At 47.7% G+C, this 18,531-nt stretch overlaps 1 protein-coding gene across 5 annotated transcripts in view; it reads left to right on the top strand.

Moving 5' to 3' along the window:
• The window catches only part of WDR91 (WD repeat domain 91), a 27,735-nt gene continuing 9,204 nt past the window's right edge, over positions 1 to 18,531 (top strand). Inside the window, exons 1-9 of one of the 5 annotated variants that reach the window (XM_060156605.1) lie at positions 1 to 150; positions 1,509 to 1,688; positions 2,477 to 2,683; positions 4,432 to 4,515; positions 5,505 to 5,635; positions 6,789 to 6,954; positions 14,845 to 15,000; positions 16,862 to 17,055; positions 17,655 to 17,805. In XM_060156605.1, coding sequence (XP_060012588.1) covers positions 28 to 150; positions 1,509 to 1,688; positions 2,477 to 2,683; positions 4,432 to 4,515; positions 5,505 to 5,635; positions 6,789 to 6,954; positions 14,845 to 15,000; positions 16,862 to 17,055; positions 17,655 to 17,805 — 1,392 coding nt within the window. In that variant the 5' untranslated portion in view covers positions 1 to 27. Of the gene's footprint in view, positions 151 to 320; positions 439 to 1,508; positions 1,689 to 2,476; positions 2,684 to 4,431; positions 4,516 to 5,504; positions 5,636 to 6,788; positions 6,955 to 14,844; positions 15,001 to 16,861; positions 17,056 to 17,654; positions 17,806 to 18,531 lie in introns of those variants that run through there. The other 4 variants (XM_060156609.1, XM_060156608.1, XM_060156610.1 and 1 more) reach the window with 4 other exon arrangements.

The raw sequence follows: 18,531 nt of genomic DNA on the forward strand, positions 1-18,531 counted from the left end.
GCGGTCCCTCACGGCGCTGGCGCAGAGATGGCGGAGGCAGTGGAGCGCACAGACGAGCTGGTCCGCGAGTACTTGCTCTTCCGCGGCTTCACGCACACGCTGCGGCAGCTGGACGCCGAGATCAAGGCGGACAAGGAGAAGGGGTTCCGGGTGAGGGGCCGGCGGGTGCGGCGCGGGCAGAGGCGGCCCCGAGGGAGCCCGGAGCTGGCTCTCCCCAAGCACTGCCTTCCGGGGCGGGAGCGGCGCTGTCACCGCGCCAGGGGGACCGTCGACATCAGCGCGTGCGACAGTCGCTTGACAGATGCGGAACTGAGGCCCTGAGAGAGGACGTGACTTGCCTGAAGTTACCCAGCGAGTTAGGAGCATCGCCGAGGCTGGAGCTCAGGTGCCCTGACTCCTGGTCCGGGGCTCCCTTCTCCACCCCCAGCCTCTCAGCAGGTGCTGGCCAGTCATTGGTCAGGATGGCGATGAGGTTTTTAGGAGCTAACGTGGGGTAGATGTTTGGGGTTTTGGCAGCAGAAGTATTCTGAAGTTGGCTTCCAATGGCATTGGGAACAAAGGGGTCTGCAGCCCAACATGTTAGGTGGGTTCAAGTATCTGTTTGAAACGGCTTTATCAGTGACTCATTGGCAGTTTTGCTTCACGATTGAGGAAGACCTTGTGCGTTTGAAAACATACTTCCCCTGCTCAGACATGATTTTCTGTTGAGAAGTTCTTGGAATTTATATGTGTGTGATTTGTGTGTATATTTGCTGGCTTCAGTTGGTGTTGGCAGGTGAATTGAGAGAGGCAGTGAGCTAGCAGCAAGAACACTGGAGGGGAGTTAGGAGACCTGAGTTCTTGTCTTGCCGAAGTTAGTGGCTACTTGGTGGTGGCAAAAGAAATCATTTCAGCTGTCCGAGCCTCAGTGTTCCTGATCTATAAAATGGGTGTGTTGGAATGGTATCAATATTCAAAAGCCTTTCCTTCTTGTGTACTCTGGTATGATTGCTCCTCACAAGGAGGTGACTCCTTTGGCTGACACTCTGAGCAACTGCCAGGACTTTGGTAGTGCTTTGAGGACTTGAAGGAGACAGTATATCTCACCATGAGCCTTGGAATCCTGGAATGGAGGAGTTAGGAGGAGGGGCATGGAGATTGTCTCACTCTGTCTTTTTTTGCTTAGGAACTGAGACCAGAGAGTTGAAGTGACATTGCCAAGGTGGCTGAGTAAGTCAGAGGCAGATCCAGGCCCTGGACCCAGATCTCCTCCTTCCTGGGCCAGGGTGCTTTGACACCTGCAATTTCCACGCTTGGTAGAGGGTCAAAACACATACCTACATCAGGAAAAAACCTAAAAGCTATTACATCACTGTGTTTTGAAAGTTTTATAGATTGCTAACTTAAAGAAAAAAAAATTTAACATCCAGAAGCCACAGCAAGAGGAAAAAGCTGTATTAACTCTGGAACGAGGAGAGAATTCCCTTCCGTCCTTCAATGCCTTCTCCATCTCATCTTTCTCTCATCAGGTGGACAAGATTGTGGACCAGCTGCAGCAGTTAATGCAGGTGTATGACTTGGCTGCCCTTCGGGATTATTGGAACTACCTGGAACGTCGGCTCTTCAGCCGTTTGGAGGATATGTATAGACCCACCATCAACAAGCTGAAAACCAGCCTGTTCCGCTTTTATCTCGTCTACACAATCCAGGTGCTTTTGGTTTAGGGATTTCTTGCTGGAGAGAGTTCTTTGATCTAGAGATAGATTTTCTTTTAACGCCTAGGGACAGCTCTCTCTGTTACTCCTGGGAGAGGGTGAAACAGTCACAGTGCAAATTATTTTTGACTGTTTTCCTACTTTTTTTCTCCTCATCTGTAGATGATTGGACTTGTCTTCCTCATTCCTATTTCCCCTCTTGTTTTAAGCACGTAAGCCTGGGTGGAGTTTTGAAGAATATAAGTAGCTGGGTTAAAGTTTGAGTAATAAAGATTATGGCTGACCTGGGGGAGTAAATCACTTAGATTATTTGAAAATCAACTAGGAATTAATTTTTAGGATGGTATTTATCATCAGGACTTTATTTTATTTTACTTATTAATTTTTTGAAGATTTTTTTGATGTGGACCATTTTTAAAGTCTTTATTGAGTTTGTTACAATATTGCTTCTGTTTTATGTTTTGGTTTTTGGGCCCCAAGGCATGTGGGATCTTTGCTCCCTGACCAGGGATGGAACCCGCACCCCCTGCATTGGAAGGCGAAATCTTATCCACTGGACGGCCAGGGAGGTCCCTCAGGACTTTAGTTTAAACCAGCTTCTTTGAAGTTACAAGGAACTTGAGTGTGATGATTCTTTTGATTTTATAGAGTTTATAGATCATGTTTGGCCACTTACCCAGCAGGCCAATATTCAGAGGCTGTCTGCTGTGCGGTGGTGAAGAATCTTACCTCTGGACTTCTGTCTCTTCCCCTTCCTTGCTACCTCCTCTGTGTCTTGGCAGACAAACAGAAGTGACAAGGCTCAGGAGTTCTTTGCAAAGCAGGCCACGGAGCTCCAGAACCAGGCCGAGTGGAAGGATTGGTTTGTCCTGCCCTTCCTGCCATCCCCAGACACCAACCCCATCTTTGCTACCTACTTTTCTCGCCAGTGGGCCGATACCTTCATCGTGTCCCTGCACAACTTCCTGAGCGTCCTGTTTCAGTGCATGCATATCCTCTCAGCTGCTCGGGGCTGGGGGCCCAGGCTACTCTTAATGCAATCGTTTCTTCTACAAAATGCCCGAGGATCACTGTCATGTGTCACGTGAGGGGGCTGGACAGATTGTGGTTATTTTGATCAGTAGGCCGGAGATCGTAGGTCGGGAATTGTAATCATTATTACAGTTGTTCAGCTCTGCTGCTGAATAGTGGACATGTGTGGGTGGGGACTGTACTAGCAGTGGGGGATAGGAGCCCTCAAATAGGGCCTCTCTCAGCAAAGGCAGGGGTCAGTGCAGAGCTGCTTTGCAGCGAAACCGGCCAACCCCGGGAGCACCCTTTGTGCATGCCCTGTGCCCCCCAGGATTCACCTGCCTTTGCTGGGATTAGGTAGCAGGTGAGAACACTTCTAGGGCTGGAACTTCCTCCCTGTGTCAGTGCCTGGGTCACTGTCTTTATAATGACCTTAGGATCCCTTGACTTGTCAGAGGACAGAGCAGCTTTAAGAATATAGGTGGATATTTAAGAGAGAGAGGATGTGAATAATTTGCAGCCGACCGTATTTACCATTTTGTCGTGGAAAGCCCAGGACATCCTCCTCGCTCACTCTTGCTCTCTAGCAGGAATTCCACGGGAGGAGAAGGGAGTCTGGCTTGAATGGGGCTGTCTGGTGAGTCACTGCTAAACTGGACGTGGGGAGGCCCATCCACCATCTCCTTTTGGCTCTGGGAGGAACGTCTTCTGGTGGGGGTAGGAAGGGAGTGTTTCCTTTTGTGCTGTGGTGAGTGTGAATTACGCCCTTGCCAGGTTGGCCTTTTCTCTCCCCCTGCTGCTGCCCTTCATCCCCAGGGCTTTCAAACAAAACTAACAGGGCGCCCAGCCCAGAGGTGGTTACGGCTTGACCCCATGGGCCCTCTAGGGAAGTTTGCTTCCCCGGTACTGAGGCCCTGCCTGCTCTGTGCTCCTCTGGACTGAAGCTGTTTGAGGTGGTCAGGCAAGACTGACACCGTGACCTAGAATGTGGGTGCTCATAGGGTGGCAGTCTGCAGAAAGCTTGCTTCTCAGTCTGAACCTCTGCCAGAGAGGCTCATCCTGTGGAGGGGAAAGGCGAGTGGCCAGCCCTTCTGCCCAGCTGGTGGAGCAGCGGGCGGTGTGCCCACAGAGCCACTGGCTGCTGGGCTGGCTTTTTGCTCCGTGTCACTAAAGCTTAGGCTGGCTGTGAAGCCCGCAGGATACTAGCCCTCTACTGCTGGTATTTGGGAGAAAGCGTCAGATTTGGATTTATGTCCTCTCTGTGGGCTAGCCAGGCGGGTTGTCATGTGTCCGTGAGTCTCTCTGAAGGAAGTCAGGCCAGGCCCGGTGTCAAGGGAGAGACTATTCATGAAACTGTGAAGAGCCCACAGCACAGAGTTTTTACTCTGTGTCATGTTCAAGGGTGTTGGTGTGGTGTCAAGAGTTTGGGAAGGGCTTTTAATCGTTTTGCAGGCAGGCTTATTCTTTCTTTTTTTTGTATTGAATTGTTTTATCTTATTGCAGAGTTTGTGATAGAATATATTTTTTGATTTGAATTTTATTTTTATTTTTTGATTTGAATTATTTTAATCGGCTATTTTTCCCAGCTTTGTTGGAGGATAATTGACAATTAAGAATTGTATATATTTAAGGTATAAAACTTGATGGTTCAGGGTACGTACACATCGTGACATAATCACCCCAGTCAAGTTGACTGAGAGGCAGGTTTATTCTTTAACTTGGTGCACCGGTTCCCGTGATCCTGAACTTCGATGCAGAGTACCAGCGGACCAACCAGGTTCAGGAAGAAAACGAAGTTCTGCGCCAGAAGGTTTGTTGCGAACAATGCTTGCTCCTTGGGAAGTACTTCTGCTTTCCATGTGTAAAATTAGGTCGTAGCCATGGAGGGCTGATTTCAGTAGAGGAAAGCACTGATCTCAGATGAAAGTGAGTCACCAGAAAGGCAGTGTTGGGGATTTGGGGGCCATGTGACAAGTCTTTGAAAACCAGAGGTGAGGTTCATGTTGTAAGTCACGTAGTGCGAACAACACAGTAACAGGAGTGAACTTTTAAGAGGAAAAAGACTCTATGCATTGATGTCACCTTACATCTAACCTGCTTTCATACGTCTGCTTCCCACCCCTAGTCCTTTTCCACCTGTCCCCACATCTGTATTGTTTACAGCCCAGAAATGATTTAATTGTTCTCAGCTAAGCTAAACTAGGTTTCTCTAGTTTGGTAAAATGATAGCTCCAGGGGACCCACATTTGCCTTTACATTTTGCCTGAGGGGCATTTCTCTAACCTTGAGATTGACACATCTTCAGAAAAGGGAGGATTTTTTAGAAAAAGGAAGGTTACAAGCTGTTTAGGTTTGGGGGTTTAAGATTCTTGGGTTTGGGTGTGTGTGTATAATTTTCTTTCAGGCAAAAGGTCAAAAATGCTGACCTTCATTTAAAATTTCTTTTTTCCATTTGAGTTCCAAAGTCTGATTTTGTAGATTCCAAAGAGCAAAGCAGGATTGGGTGGAACTATTTTTCTCACTGAATTCAGGAAGAAGCGAGTCAAATGATAAAAAGAAAAAAAAAAAGTGGGTTTTTTATATCTGACGGTTTTTAGTTTTCTCACCTCCCTGTAGTCAAGTACCAGCAGCCTCACCCATTTTTCCAGTCAGCAGAGAGTGAGAGAGGCACTCCGAGGTTGAGGGCGAGCGGCCATTGAGCCAGTGTGGTTGGGTTTCGGATGTGACGTGAGTCTAATCTTCCTCAGGGGAGGGAAGGCTGGGTGAGATCCCCATCTTACTGGTCCCACCTCTACGCAGCTGTTTGCACTGCAAGCTGAAATCCACCGACTCAAGAAAGAGGAGCAACAGCCAGAAGAGGAAGAGGCCTTAGTCCAGCACAGACTGCCTTCTTATGTCTCCAACATGGACCGCCTGGGGGACTCGGAACTGTGAGTGTGTGCTGCGCCCACTCCGCGCCTCTGTCCCCTGTGCTCTCCCCTCCTCCCGGCGATGACGTGGAATTGCCAGGAGCCTCCCCGGTGCTCACTGTTCTTGTCTGAGCTTTCTGAGTAAGGTCCCCTGGTCCTCTAGTTGTCCCCTACCTCCCAGCCTCTAGGCCTGCTCTTCCAGGGGCCTGCACATCCAGACGTGTGCAGCCTGGGTTAATAATCACAGCCGCTTTCGTGAAGCCCTGGGAAGTTTCTGTGCCCTGAAAGGAGTGCCTCTTGGATGACACGATTGCCAACCACAGGTTGGATACATTTCTCCGTAGAAGCATGCTCTTGTCTCAGGGTTTGGAAAGGTCGGCAGGTTGGAAGAGAGGTATTTGAGCAACCTTAAAAAAACAGCTAGTTACAGCCGAACACCCAGGCAATGAGAATAATAGCAGTTGAAGAGACGTAGGCACCACAGGTCACAGAATTAGCGATTGGTGAGTCAGGATGCAAACCCAGGCAGTCAGATTCCAAACCTGCATGTGGCCAAGTACTGCAGCAGATGAAACTGCTCTAGTTTCTGAGTTAGGGCCCTCCGATGGAAATAAAGTGCAAGCCAAAAATCTAACTTAAAAATTTTTAGTAGCTATGTTAAAAAAAGGAAAAACAAAACAAAAAAAAATAAATAAAAAAAAAGGAAAAACAAGCTAATTTTAATGATATATTTTAATGATATATTTTATTTAGCCCAACTTTCCCAAAATATTGTATTCATAAACAAAGTATTCATGAGATATTTAACACTCTTTTTCATGCTCAGTCTTGAATCCCAGTGTGGATTTTATGCCTCCAGCACAATCTCCATTTGGACTAAAGACATTTCAGGTGCTCAGTGCCACATGTGACCAGTGGCTATTAGACAGCGCTGCTCTGAGCTTTACCACGGCCCTCAAAGGAGAGCCGCAGCCTTCACCATTGTGCCAGTTAGGCTGCTGGCTCCCTTCGTACGAGAACAGCACCAAGCATCACGCCGCCTTAAGGCCCAGGCGTGCGAACCTGGCCAAGGCCCTGGGCACTGGCAGCGTCCATAGCCTGGGAGGTCTGTGCTCTGGGTTCTCCCAGGTTCCCCCTCCAGCGCTGTGACCTTGTGCTGTGTCTGCTTGTCCAGAGCCATGGTGTGCAGCCAGAGGAACGCTTCCCTCTCCCAGTCGCCTCGCGTGGGCTTCCTGTCCTCGCTGCTGCCTCAGAGTAAGAAGAGCCCCTCAAGGTTGTTGCCTGCCCAGGCCCCCCCTCAGGCTCAGAGCTCGGCCAAGAAGGAGTCCTTTGGCGGCCAGGTTAGTGCAAGTCCTGCCTTTCTAACTCTCGCCAGGAGGCCTCCGACATCCCACTCGTCAGGTGGAGACTTGTCCACTCTCCCTTAGGACCTGCAGGTGGAGGGTGGATGGTGACAAGAGGAAGTATGCTCTGAAGGGCCCCTTCCCGTTTCTCGTAAATGTCCTCTAACTCATGAGTGCTTATGACTGTGATTTGTTGACTCAAGTGTGAATTCAAGCAATTCTGGACTTCTAGATTTTTGGTGATATAAAGTAGTATGTTGATAAAGACTAAATTAAAGTTACTTCTAAATCCAGTGTAGTATTTCTTTTACAAGTTGTTATTTCCTGATTCTGCAAAGCAGTTTTGCTATTTTTCACTTTTATAGACGCTTGCAAGAGAATTTCTTCTATGCCAGCATATGTCCAAAATTGAGGAGTTTTCCGAGCAGAGATGGTCAGAATTCATTGCTTTCAGAAGTGCTGGCCAGAGTGAAACTTCAACAGACCCATAGTTATGCCTCATTGCTCGGGTAGGGACCGTTTCCCTTTTAATATATTTTTATTAGTCGCAGATACAGTAAGTTGTCATCATCTCTGCCTTCCTCTCCTGCCACCCTTGGCTTGAGGACAGGTGCAAGTGATGCAGCAGCGTGGGGCCGCTTGGGGAGAAAGGGGTCCGCCCCAAGGCTGCCATTGGGACGTCGGGGCTTTTAGCACAGCACTTGGGTTTAGTACTGTTGTTGAAGTACAGACATTGAGCAGGACACCAGGGAAGAAAGAGCATGGGCTTTGGAGTCAGGCAACTGTACCTTGTTTATCATCCTTGCTCAGATTGCTTAAACGCATCCCACTTCACTTGGGATGATGAGAACAGCATTCGCTCCCTAGGGGTAGAGTTATTTGAGCTGATATGAGAGCCCTTGGTATATGCAGTGCCTGGCAGTTTATAAGCACGTGATACATTTTAGTTGTAGTTGTTGTAGCTGGGAAGGTATTGGCCTCCTGGGTACCTAAGTCAGTTCTGAGACCTAAAGTGGCAGCAATGCAAAATGACTGCAACCTTAGCATCGGGGGGGTCTGGGGCATCAAAAATCAGTCATGGTTATTCTACGACTGTCTTTTTGAAGTTCAAACCTTAAAATTAGAACTGCAGTTTTGTAGAATATGGTTGAGTAAGTTTTACGGTTTGCTTTGCAAATCTCTTTCACTGTGCAAGATTTTATAAGTGTAATAGATGACGTATGGAATGCTACGTCCCTTAAAATGTGCATGAAATGATGAAATTCAATTTCATTAACTTAAAAGAAAATACGGAGACGGGGTCTTTGGGCTTAAGCCTGTGGCCTTATGTTTACGTGTTCAGGCGCTAAGGTGTCCTATGGTGAGGGTGAAATGGGCTTGGAAATTTTTTGTATGGCTCTTGTTCAGGAGACAAAGGTAAGAATGTGTAATTTGCAGAAAACATGCCTTCCTTTACCTCTGAAATATATTCAAACAAAGCTTGGATCACCGTGTGGCATGTTAACAGAGCAGAGGCAGCCTTCTTTCCATTTCCTGAATGGAGTTGATAAATGTCTGCAATCTGAAAAATCCAGTGGTTGGGTCACTTGTTTTTTTACTGATATATTTGACTCAGCAGTGATGTTTCAGTTCTAAAGATAACTAGTATATTTGAGGTTCAAGAAAAATCACAGAATTTTAGAGTTGGAGAAAGCTTAAAGGTCACCTGCCCCACCCTCCTATTGAGAGAGGGCACGTCCTGTGACTGATTGCCTCCTGTGCTGGGGAGGTCACTGCTTGTACATGTGGGATGTTTGCCTGTTTGAAAGTTGTTAGTTGAAACCTCTATGATTTTTACTCACTGATCTTAGCTTTGCCTTTGAGCTATGAGAATAAGGCTTCTGGTTAGGACAACCCTTCCTGTCCTTTCCAGGCTAAGTACTATGTTCATTCCTTCCTTTCTGCTCAACTGTTTACCCATGTGGCATGATTTCTAGACCCCTCACCATTCTGGTTCTCTTCTTCTAGGGGGGACATTCTAAGTTTTAAATTCCTCTCTACAATCGATGGCCAAATTTGAGTTTACAATTCAAGATGCTCTCTTACCAATACCAAATGCAGTTAGCTGTATGATCACTTCCTGTGATTTTAATGCTATACTGCTTTTAACGCAATAGAAAATGACATTGGTTTTTTAATCAGCCACGTGGCTTCGTTAGTGCATATTAAGCTCGTAGTCTTTTCCTCACTACTGCCATGCCAGAGCGCCTTCTTTCTTTTTTACTCTTAATAAGCAAAACAACGTGAGTTGTGTTATTAAATTAGCAATACAGGGACTTCTCTGGTGGCGCAGTGGTTGAGAATCCGCCTGCCAATGCAGGGGACACGGGTTCGAGCCCTGGTCCGGGAAGATCCCACATGCCACGGAGCAGCTACACCCGTACACCACAACTACTGAGCCTGCGCTCTAGAGCTTTCGAGCCACAGCTACTGAGCCTGCGTGCCACAACTGCTGAAGCCTGCACTCCGCAACGAGAGAAGCCACTGCAATGAGAAGCACATGCACCGCAACAAAGAGTAGCCCCCGCCCACCGCAACTAAAGAAAGCCCGCGCGCAGCAACGAAGACCCAACACAGCCAAAAATAAATAAATGAAAAATAAATTTTGAGGTTGAGAGTCTGCCTGCCGATGCAGGGGACATGGGTTCGTGCCCCGGTCCGGGAAGATCCCACATGCCGCGGAGCAGCTGGGCCCGTGAGCCATGGCTGCTGAGCCTGCGCATCCAGAGCCTGTGCTCCGCAGCGGGAGAGGCCACAACAGTGAGAGGCCCACGTACCGCAAAAAAAAAAAAAAAAAAAAAATTTATAAAAAAACATTAGCAATACATAAAATGAGAGGCTTTCCTATTTTAAATATTATTTATACATAGCATTGTAAGTTTCAATCACATCAGCATTTTACCCACTTGTGATCAGTCATTGTAACTGTTGTTATCACTGAAAAGTTCATAAAATTATAGATGTAGAGTTATGGCGATACACTCTCTGTGCTTTCGCTATGAATCCGGAGGCAAAATTTTAGAAACACATGGAAGTAGCTGTAAAACCACAATTCCTAAGCTCTTCTGGGATCTCTGTGACAGAAGCCCCTGTGGGCATCTCCTCAGCAGGCTCCCCCACTGCAGTTCTACCCCATCCTCCCCTCCAGTTATAATTCCACTCCTTCCATAACTACTCAGTCCGTTTGGGACTGTGAGGGGGAATTGTGGTTATTACAGAGATAACCTCTAATTGGCTGTAATGCAAAGAAAGCAAAGCGACCACAGACTTCTGTGTTTGAAACTCTTATTAGTATCAAACTACCTCATAGCTCCCGTGACATCAGCAGTAAGAATGCTGCCCTTGGGGCTGTTTCCATGGATCTTAGCAGGATGGGGAAAAGGGAGCCCTCTTCCCCGTCTTTCATTCTAATAATCTCTGTGTTACTAGGGCCTGTCTTCTGGGTGTCTTTATTTTGCTTCTGGTGAGCCTAAATTACTGGAACTTGTTCTCTGTTCCATTTGGACGACTGCCTGGTAAGCTCTATTCAGGCCACCAAAAATGAATTTAGATCCTTCCCTAGAGTGAGAAGCAAGAAGGTCAAATGATAAAACATAGGTTAAGATACCTCTCCTGAACTGTAGGAGACAGGTAGATTATGGTAGAATATGACAATATAATTTGGACTGTTGGAATGTTATCTGAATCCAGTAGTTAAGATTTTTATGAGGTTTGCTCTTCAAACAAAATAAAACTTTCAATTACCAGTTGTATCACAGTGAACATTTACTTAAGTTATATGCATTTGTAGCTAGACACAAGTTTACCTTAACTTACTTATTTAGGTGTTTGGTGGATGGCTGCATTCATCAGATTTTAGCATGCTATTTTTTGTTGAAGTTTACCCTTCTTTCGTAAATAACTTAGATATAGTTTAAGGAGAAGCTCTCTCTAAGCAGGATCTGATAGGTCACACTTAGGTCTATAGCTCTTTTGGAATAAACTACCCTATCATTATGTAGACAGTTCTTCTTAATTTATTGCAGTGCCTTATGTTAATGCCTGTGTGAATTTTCATTTCAGAGTACTGTCCAGCCCCCAACCTAATGATAAACTGGACAACTTCCTTGCCATCTTGACTTGACAGGGTAGCATTGCTTTTGTTCTTGTTAATGTTGTATTTGCTGGGGAAGGGTTACAAGTGGCTTTTGTGTCAGCTAGAGAAATTTGAAGTCTATCCTAAGCCTCTCTGTTCCATCAGTTTGGGCCAATTGAATTGAACACCCTTAAAACCACGTGTTGGAAGAGGAAAAAACACCACTTATCAGGTGTAGCAGGTGAGTAAGGAAAGACAGGTGTGCCACCAAGTGCCTGTGCCTGCTCTGCAGCCTTCCCAGCCTTTGGTTCCAAGGTGGGATACCCCTGTGGTCTGTGTACTTTCTTTGGGAATGCATGCAGTATTAAATGGGTTCTTTTCCTTCTCAAATATCCAGTTTAAAGATCTCTTGGTCAGGCTGATAAATCTGTCAAACCTGAATCATAGTTGTGCCAGGCTGTTCGAGACTTCCTTGCTTTCCAGGATCCCACTATTTCGGAAAACAGCCGTCAACCCTGGAAACTCCTCCTCCTCTCAGCACTATTTTTATAGCTAACTGTGGAGTTCCCATAGCCACCTTTGAAGTCCAGAAAACATGGCCTCTGCTGTCAGTTCTTCCTTTGTCTTGTCTATCAAAATGTTAGAGCTTTTGGAGACGTGTTTTGGAATTCTTCATTTGTAATTTTATTTGAGTCCTCTTTTTTTCTTGGTAAATCAAGCTAAAGTTTTGTCTATTTTGTTTAACTTTCAGAAAACCAGCCCTTAGTTTCATTGATCATTTCTATTGACTTTTTAGTCTATTTCATTGTTTTCCACTCTGATCATTGTTATTTCCTTCCTTCTACTAACTTTGGGCTTCATGTATTCTTCTTTTCCTAGTTCCTTGAGGTGTAAAGTTAGGTTGTTTACTTGAGGTCTTTCTTCTTAATGTAGGTGTTATTACAAACTTCCCTTTTAGAAGTGCTTTTGCAAAAGTTTTGGTATATTGTGTTTCCATTCTTACTTGTCTCAAGATATTTTTTGATTTCTCTTTTGATTTCTTCTTTGACCAATTGGTTGTTCAGGAGCATGTTGTTCAGTCTCCACATATTTAAGAATTTTTTAGTTTTCTTCTTGTAATTGATTTCTAGTTTCATCCATTGTGATGCTTGCTATGATTTCAGTCTCCTTAAATTTATTAGGACTTGTTTTGTGGCCTAACATATGATCTATCCTGGAGAATGTTCCATGTGTGCTTGAGGATGGAATGTTCTGTAAATGTCTATTAAGTCCATCTGGTCTAAAGTGCTGTTTTAAGTCCAGTGTGTGCCTAGTGATTTTCTGTCTGGGTGATCTATCCACTGGTGAAAGTAGGGTATTGAAGTTCTCTACTATTATTTTCTACTGCCTATTTCTCCCTTCAGGTCAGTTAATATTTGCTTTATATATTGAGGTGCTCTGATGTCAGGTACATAAATATTTACAAATGTTATATCTTTTTTTTTTTTTTTTTTTTTTGCGGTACGCGGGCCTCTCACTGTTGTGCCTCTCCCGTTGTAGAGCACAGGCTCTGGATGCACAGGCTCAGCGGCCATGGCTCATGGGCCCAGCCGCTCCGTGGCACGTGGGATCTTCCCGGACTGGGGCACGAACCCGTGTCCCCTGCATTGGCAGGCGGACCCTCAACCACTGCGCCACCAGGGAAGCCCGACAAATGTTATATCCTTTTGTTGGAGTGACCCCTTTATCATTATATAATGGCCTTCTTTGTCTCTTATTACAGTCTTCGGCTTAAAGTCTATTTTGTCTGATATAAGTATAGCCTCCCCTGTGGAATTCTTTAGTCTGAGCAGTTTGCCCTCTGGATCAGTAGATATAGGGAGGAATTAATAGATTTGTGTAATGAAGGTTGGCATCCTTGGATCTCCTCCTAGGGAGTCAACCACCCCCGATCCCACTACCCACCCCGGGACCGTGTGAGGGACCATGGTTACCTCAGGACCACCTCTTACTTTTGGGAAGGTAACAGGAGTCATCTTCCACTTTCTAAAACTGTGGGACCTATTCAGTGTTCCATGGACCATGGGATACTTCTTAAGAATGGCTGGAAGCACTGAGAGAAGGGCCTTACCTTGGTTGTTATTTTGCTCCAGGATTATGACATTTCTTCTTATCTTTTCTCTTCAGTGTCACTTTCTTCCATGTGCTCCCATCATGGTTTTTCTTTCTTCAGGTTTCTCAGAGTTTGGGGCCACTGTCAGATCTGGATGTAAATTCCGGTTCTGTCAAGTTCTCCCTGTGTTAAACGAGTAACTTAACCTCTCTAAACATCTGCTCCCCATGTTAAAATAATGCCTCATCTTTAAGGGAATGTTTGTAAGGTTCTTAGCATGGCACCTTACATATGGTAAATGCTCAATGAGTAGTATATATTGATGTTATTATTGTTGTTGGTTTTCTTCTTAGGTTTTTTAAAAAAAATCTTAACTAAGATCTTTACTTTTCCCAAAATAAGTCAAAATTCAGAGAATCAAATACTCTTTCTAGAGAAAACATCTGTTACAAGCATAAGTAGATACCAATGGAGGTCACCTCATCAGAAAACCAAAAATAACCAATCCTGTGTAGGTCAGCCACAGTTAGGCTCCAGGTAAACTAATAGCCTTTAAAATTTCCTTTCTTAATTGTTCACATGACTCCGGAGTCCCAAGGAACATACGTTAATCATTTTAAGTTGTTTAGTGTTAACATAAAAAATAACCAGTAGAAGAACTAGAAGCCCACAAATAGACTTTGGTTCAGTTTATTCTCTTTACTTAGGACTTGTGTACAAATGATTTGTGAGGAGGTTGTTCTCAAACCATAGCGGCTGTTTGCATCCTATCCCTTTGCTAAGAGTGTAAAAAAAAAAAAAAAAAAGGTGTGTGTTGGGGGGGTAGGAGTGTGACCATCACAACTTGTGGGAATAAGGGTGGAATAAAAGAAACCAGCCAGATAATTTGGAAAGGTGATGAGGTGGCAGCTCCTTTTTAAAAAGCTCTAGATTAGGAATCTTCAGTCTCTATAGGAGTGGGAATTACTGAGTTCATTTGCTGTAACCTTGATTGACTTTATCTCGCTTGCTATGAAAAGGAGCCAGAAGATGCCACTTTCTCTCTTGTCCAATTTATCTTGCTCAAAAGGCCTTGAGTTTCCAACAATTTCTATTAAGACTTTCTGGTTGCCTAGTAATCATTTCCAAATACCTCAATATTTGTTAACATTGGCTGGTTTAGTCATGCACTTGGCCCAAAACAAGAGGGTACTGTGTTCCTTTTTCCCTCCAGAGGGGTGATTTTATTTTGTATAATTTTTTTTGCTGTATTGCCCAAACATATAATTGCTTGTAAATCTTTGTAACACCCAGCGTAGGGCCTGATCTGCCTCATAATTGTCACTTAGTAAGTGCTAAGCTAAATAAAGTTAACAATTCCAGTTAGATCAAGGAGATATATATGTATTACCTCCAGGTGGTAGGTGTGGCAGGTGGAGAAGTGCTGGGGACCTGTCCTCTTAGGATGGGGGAGTGGGGAACAGAAAGGAGGAGGTCCAGCCTGCTTACGTTTTGCCCTTGACTTTGCTCATGGGCTGACATAGTAACATTTTAACTACCTCTCAGCATGGCCAGGGAGGAACCTTACCCAGGAGTAAGAGGAGAGTCCACTCCTTGGCCCCTGCTCCCCTCCTGGCCCAGGTGTCATGGCCTGGGCCCAGGTAGGAAGAGACTTTTCACAGCCTGGTGTCTCGTCCTCCAGAGCACCAAGGGTAGGGAGCCAGCATGTGCGCCCAAGGACGGGAAGAGCCTCTTCAGCGGGCTGGCCACTGGGGAGTCCAGCTGGTCACAGCACCGCCAGCGGCGCCTGCAGGACCATGGCAAGGAACGGAAGGAGCTCTTCTCCATGACTCTGCAGGTATGGCTTGGCCTTGGCGTCTCACGACCGCCTGCAGGGACACCACGTGGCCACATGGTGGAGGGCCATGGAAAATGGGGGGGGGCCTTGTAGGGCCTGCTCTTACCTCTCTTGATTTCTTCTGCTGTGTAGAGTGTGGTTTTGCCTAACTGGGTTTAATTGCTTGCACTTTGGTTGTTCTGTTCCAAAACCACCTGGCTCTCCAGTGATCCCTCTTCCCGATGGAGTGTTTCCCTAAACAGGGGCCATAAAATGCTGGCCTCTGAAAAGGTTCCCAGAAGGTGAGCTCTGTGAATAATTGGTTTTGGACCCCTTGCATGCTCTGTCCTTCCCTTAGGTTAACTGTGCGTGTTAGCATGTCACGGGCGCTCAGAGTCGGTGGGAGAGAGACCTGTTTCCCTTGGTTTAACCCAGCATCTCCCAGACTTGCTCAATCACAGGATCACTTTCTCCTGCACTCCCTGCTGGAGCCGCTGCCCCGAGAGCCACGTGTCCACGCAGCGTCGTGCTGCGGCCCAGGGCCCTTGCCGCCCGAGCTCAGGGACTCCTCTCACTAGTGGATATGGGTTGGGGTCTGCTCTTCCTTGTGGTATAAGCTGCTTCTGTTTCGGTCAAATTCTCTGGATTGAAGGCAAAAGGGATTTACTGCCTAAGTCACCTTGTTGACCATTTATCTCCTAATTGAGGCTACTTGCCTGTTTTAAAGGCATTTTTTGGCATTAGCAGCCCTGTGCTGGTTCTGGTTCGATAGCGTAGACCCTTACGGCTCGGATCTCAAATCCTTCTGTGCTGTAGGATTAGAGGCGCACCCGAGCTCAGCCACTCCCATAAGATACCTCTCTGAGCTCGGAGATCTCTGTTTCTCTGTTTACTCTATTCTACTCTACTCTATTCTATTCTATTCCATTCTATTCCATTCTATCCCATCCCATCCCATCCCACCCCATCCCATTCCATTCCATTCCATTTCATTCCATTTTTGCTGTAGAACTGCTCTTTCTGGGACCCCAAGGAGTGCTTAGAGGAGCCTCAGGAACCATGTGGGTGGTAGAGAGTGCCCTGGCTGGTGCCCCCTGGCCTGGGTTACGTCTGGGTGAGCAGATAGTAATCGTGATGGCCAACACTTGCTGTCCCAGGGAGGCAGAGATGGGCGGATGCCGCCCTCCCGGGTGGCAGGGTGTGTGGGGTGCCATTTGGTGCCCCGCCTGGCTCTGGCTCTGCTGCTGTGCTCGGGTCTATCTCTGTGCCTGGCCTGTCGCCCCAGTCTCTCAGTATCCCTCTCCCAGGAGGAGGTGCTGGTTGACATGGCAGCGCACTGGCAAGGGGCCACGCTTGCCTCTGGCTGACCCGGCTTCACATCAGCATCCTACCCCGGGCCAGCTCTTGATCCTAGGCAAGTTATTTAACTTCTGCTTTCAGTCTTACTTTCCAGAGCTGTAAAGTGGGGTTAATAGTAGGATCAGAAATGTTTGGGTGGAGCATTAAATGAGGCAATCAATCATACTCACGTAGTGCCTGGAATGCAGTAGGCACTCACTCACTCACTGATTCTTGTTATCATTGGCCTGGTCTGTCAAGGTGGTGCGTGTCCTGAGTCTCGTCAGCTGTGGCTGGGAGCCTGTGGCCCACACTCCCTCCACAGGGCCTGTGAGAGGAGCAGGGCCTCTAGGAAGGGGCCGCCAGCAGAGCAGGCTCTTGTAGTTCAGAGCTCTTTCTTTTAGACCCTGAGACCACCAGGATCCTCCCCCGAGGGCTGTGGCCTGCGTCCCAGACATCTTGCAGTGTGTCCCCAGACGTGGGGAATGGCTGGGCCCGGTGCAGACCCCTCACAGCTGACTTGTGCCCCCTTTGCTTGGTGCAGTGTGCAGAGAAGAAGCCCGAAGCTGGTGGCCCGGAGGCAGAGCCCTGCCCGGAGCTCCACGTGGAGGTGCTGGAGACCCTGGCGCGGGCTCCTGCCGCAGGCCCTGAGGGTGGGGGGGTCCGGCCCGAGCAGCCGTTCATCGTGCTGGGGCAGGAGGAGTATGCAGAGCACCACTCCTCCATCATGCACTGCAGGTGGGTGTCGGGCCGGCCGGCCGGGGCCAGGGCCCTCTGGGGGAAAGGCTGATGGCGTGGGGTTTGGGCTCCCCGGGAAGCCTCGGTTTTCAGGCTGTGCGTGTGAAGGTGTGGCAAGCAGGATGATGAGAGGTAACAGAGATGCGGAGGGTGGGATGGCCCGGAGGGACCGTGGTCACCCCTGAACTGTCAGAGGAGGGCTGGACAGCTGCAGTTGGGGTCCTGCCAAGAGCTGCCGTTGGCCGGGTCAGCCTCTTCACTCCCGATCCTGGGGTGTAACGCCCAGAGGGTAGGTGATCCCTTGCTCTGGAGCCGTGATGCAGGAGGCTCTCAGTCTCTAGAGACCACACGCGTGCCGAGGGCGGGGCTGTGTGCATCTTGCCCGCAGGGCTCAGCACATAATATTGAATAAATGCTTTGTAAGTAGTTCTCAGACAGATGAACGAATGACTGTTTCTAGAAGTAGTTCACGCCCGTCCTTGGAGTGTGGGCATTTGACTCTCAGCAGGAGAGTCAGAAAAGCAATCCTCTGGGTGCGCTGAAGAGGACGGCGGACTAAGGCAAGGGTGCTAACAGCGTCCCCCTTTCTCTCATCTTAGAGTGGACTGCTCGGGGAGGAGGGTCGCCAGCTTAGACGTAGATGGGGTCATCAAAGTGTGGTCCTTCAACCCCATCATGCAGACCAAGGCATCCTCCATTTCCAAGTCGCCACTGCTCTCTTTAGAGTGGGCCACCAAACGGGACAGGCTGGTGAGTGGTCTTACTTGTTGCTGGACCTGTGGTCTAAGTGAAGAACTCTCTGGGGCTCTCCCCAGTGGCTCCAGCGCCACAGGCCTGGTGGGGGCCTCCAAGACGAGCCCCCCCTTGTCTCTCACTGGGAAGGCAGGGACCACACATCCCGGATGTGCCAGCAAGCTCCTCTCTGGAGGCGACTGGATTAACAGGATTGGAATTAGGCTGCAGCGGGACCCTGTCCAATGGCAGAGGCCCATTCCTGCGTGGGGTGGTCTGGCTTGCTTTCCGTCTTGCTGCAGAGAGACCGGCTCCCTGCCTGTTCTCCCCCACCAGTTCCTGCCATCCCTGCACATTTCTGACAGCGCACCACGAGCGTTCTCAGCTGCGCCCCCTCCTGCTGAGACCCCTCCCTGGCCAGGCCGGAGGGGGTGTGTCCTATCCTGGGGTTCCCACAGTGGTGTTAGCATATTTGACATAGCATTTGTAGTTGAGATAAAGTTGATTTATAGTGTTTTGTTTTTTTTTTTCACCGTATTCCATTTTGGAGGGGATCATACTCAGTAGCCCAAGGAGCAGACCTTGTTTCTTTATTTTTTTATTTTTATTATTATTATTTTTTGCGGTACGTGGGCCTCTCACTGTTGTGGTCTCTCCCGCTGCGGAGCACAGGCTCCGGATGCGCAGGCTCAGCGGCCATGGCTCACGGGCCCAGCCGCTCTGCGGCATGTGGGATCTTCCCGG

Source organism: Lagenorhynchus albirostris, chromosome 8 (genome assembly GCF_949774975.1).
Source record: "Lagenorhynchus albirostris chromosome 8, mLagAlb1.1, whole genome shotgun sequence".
Taxonomy (NCBI): domain Eukaryota; kingdom Metazoa; phylum Chordata; class Mammalia; order Artiodactyla; family Delphinidae; genus Lagenorhynchus; species Lagenorhynchus albirostris.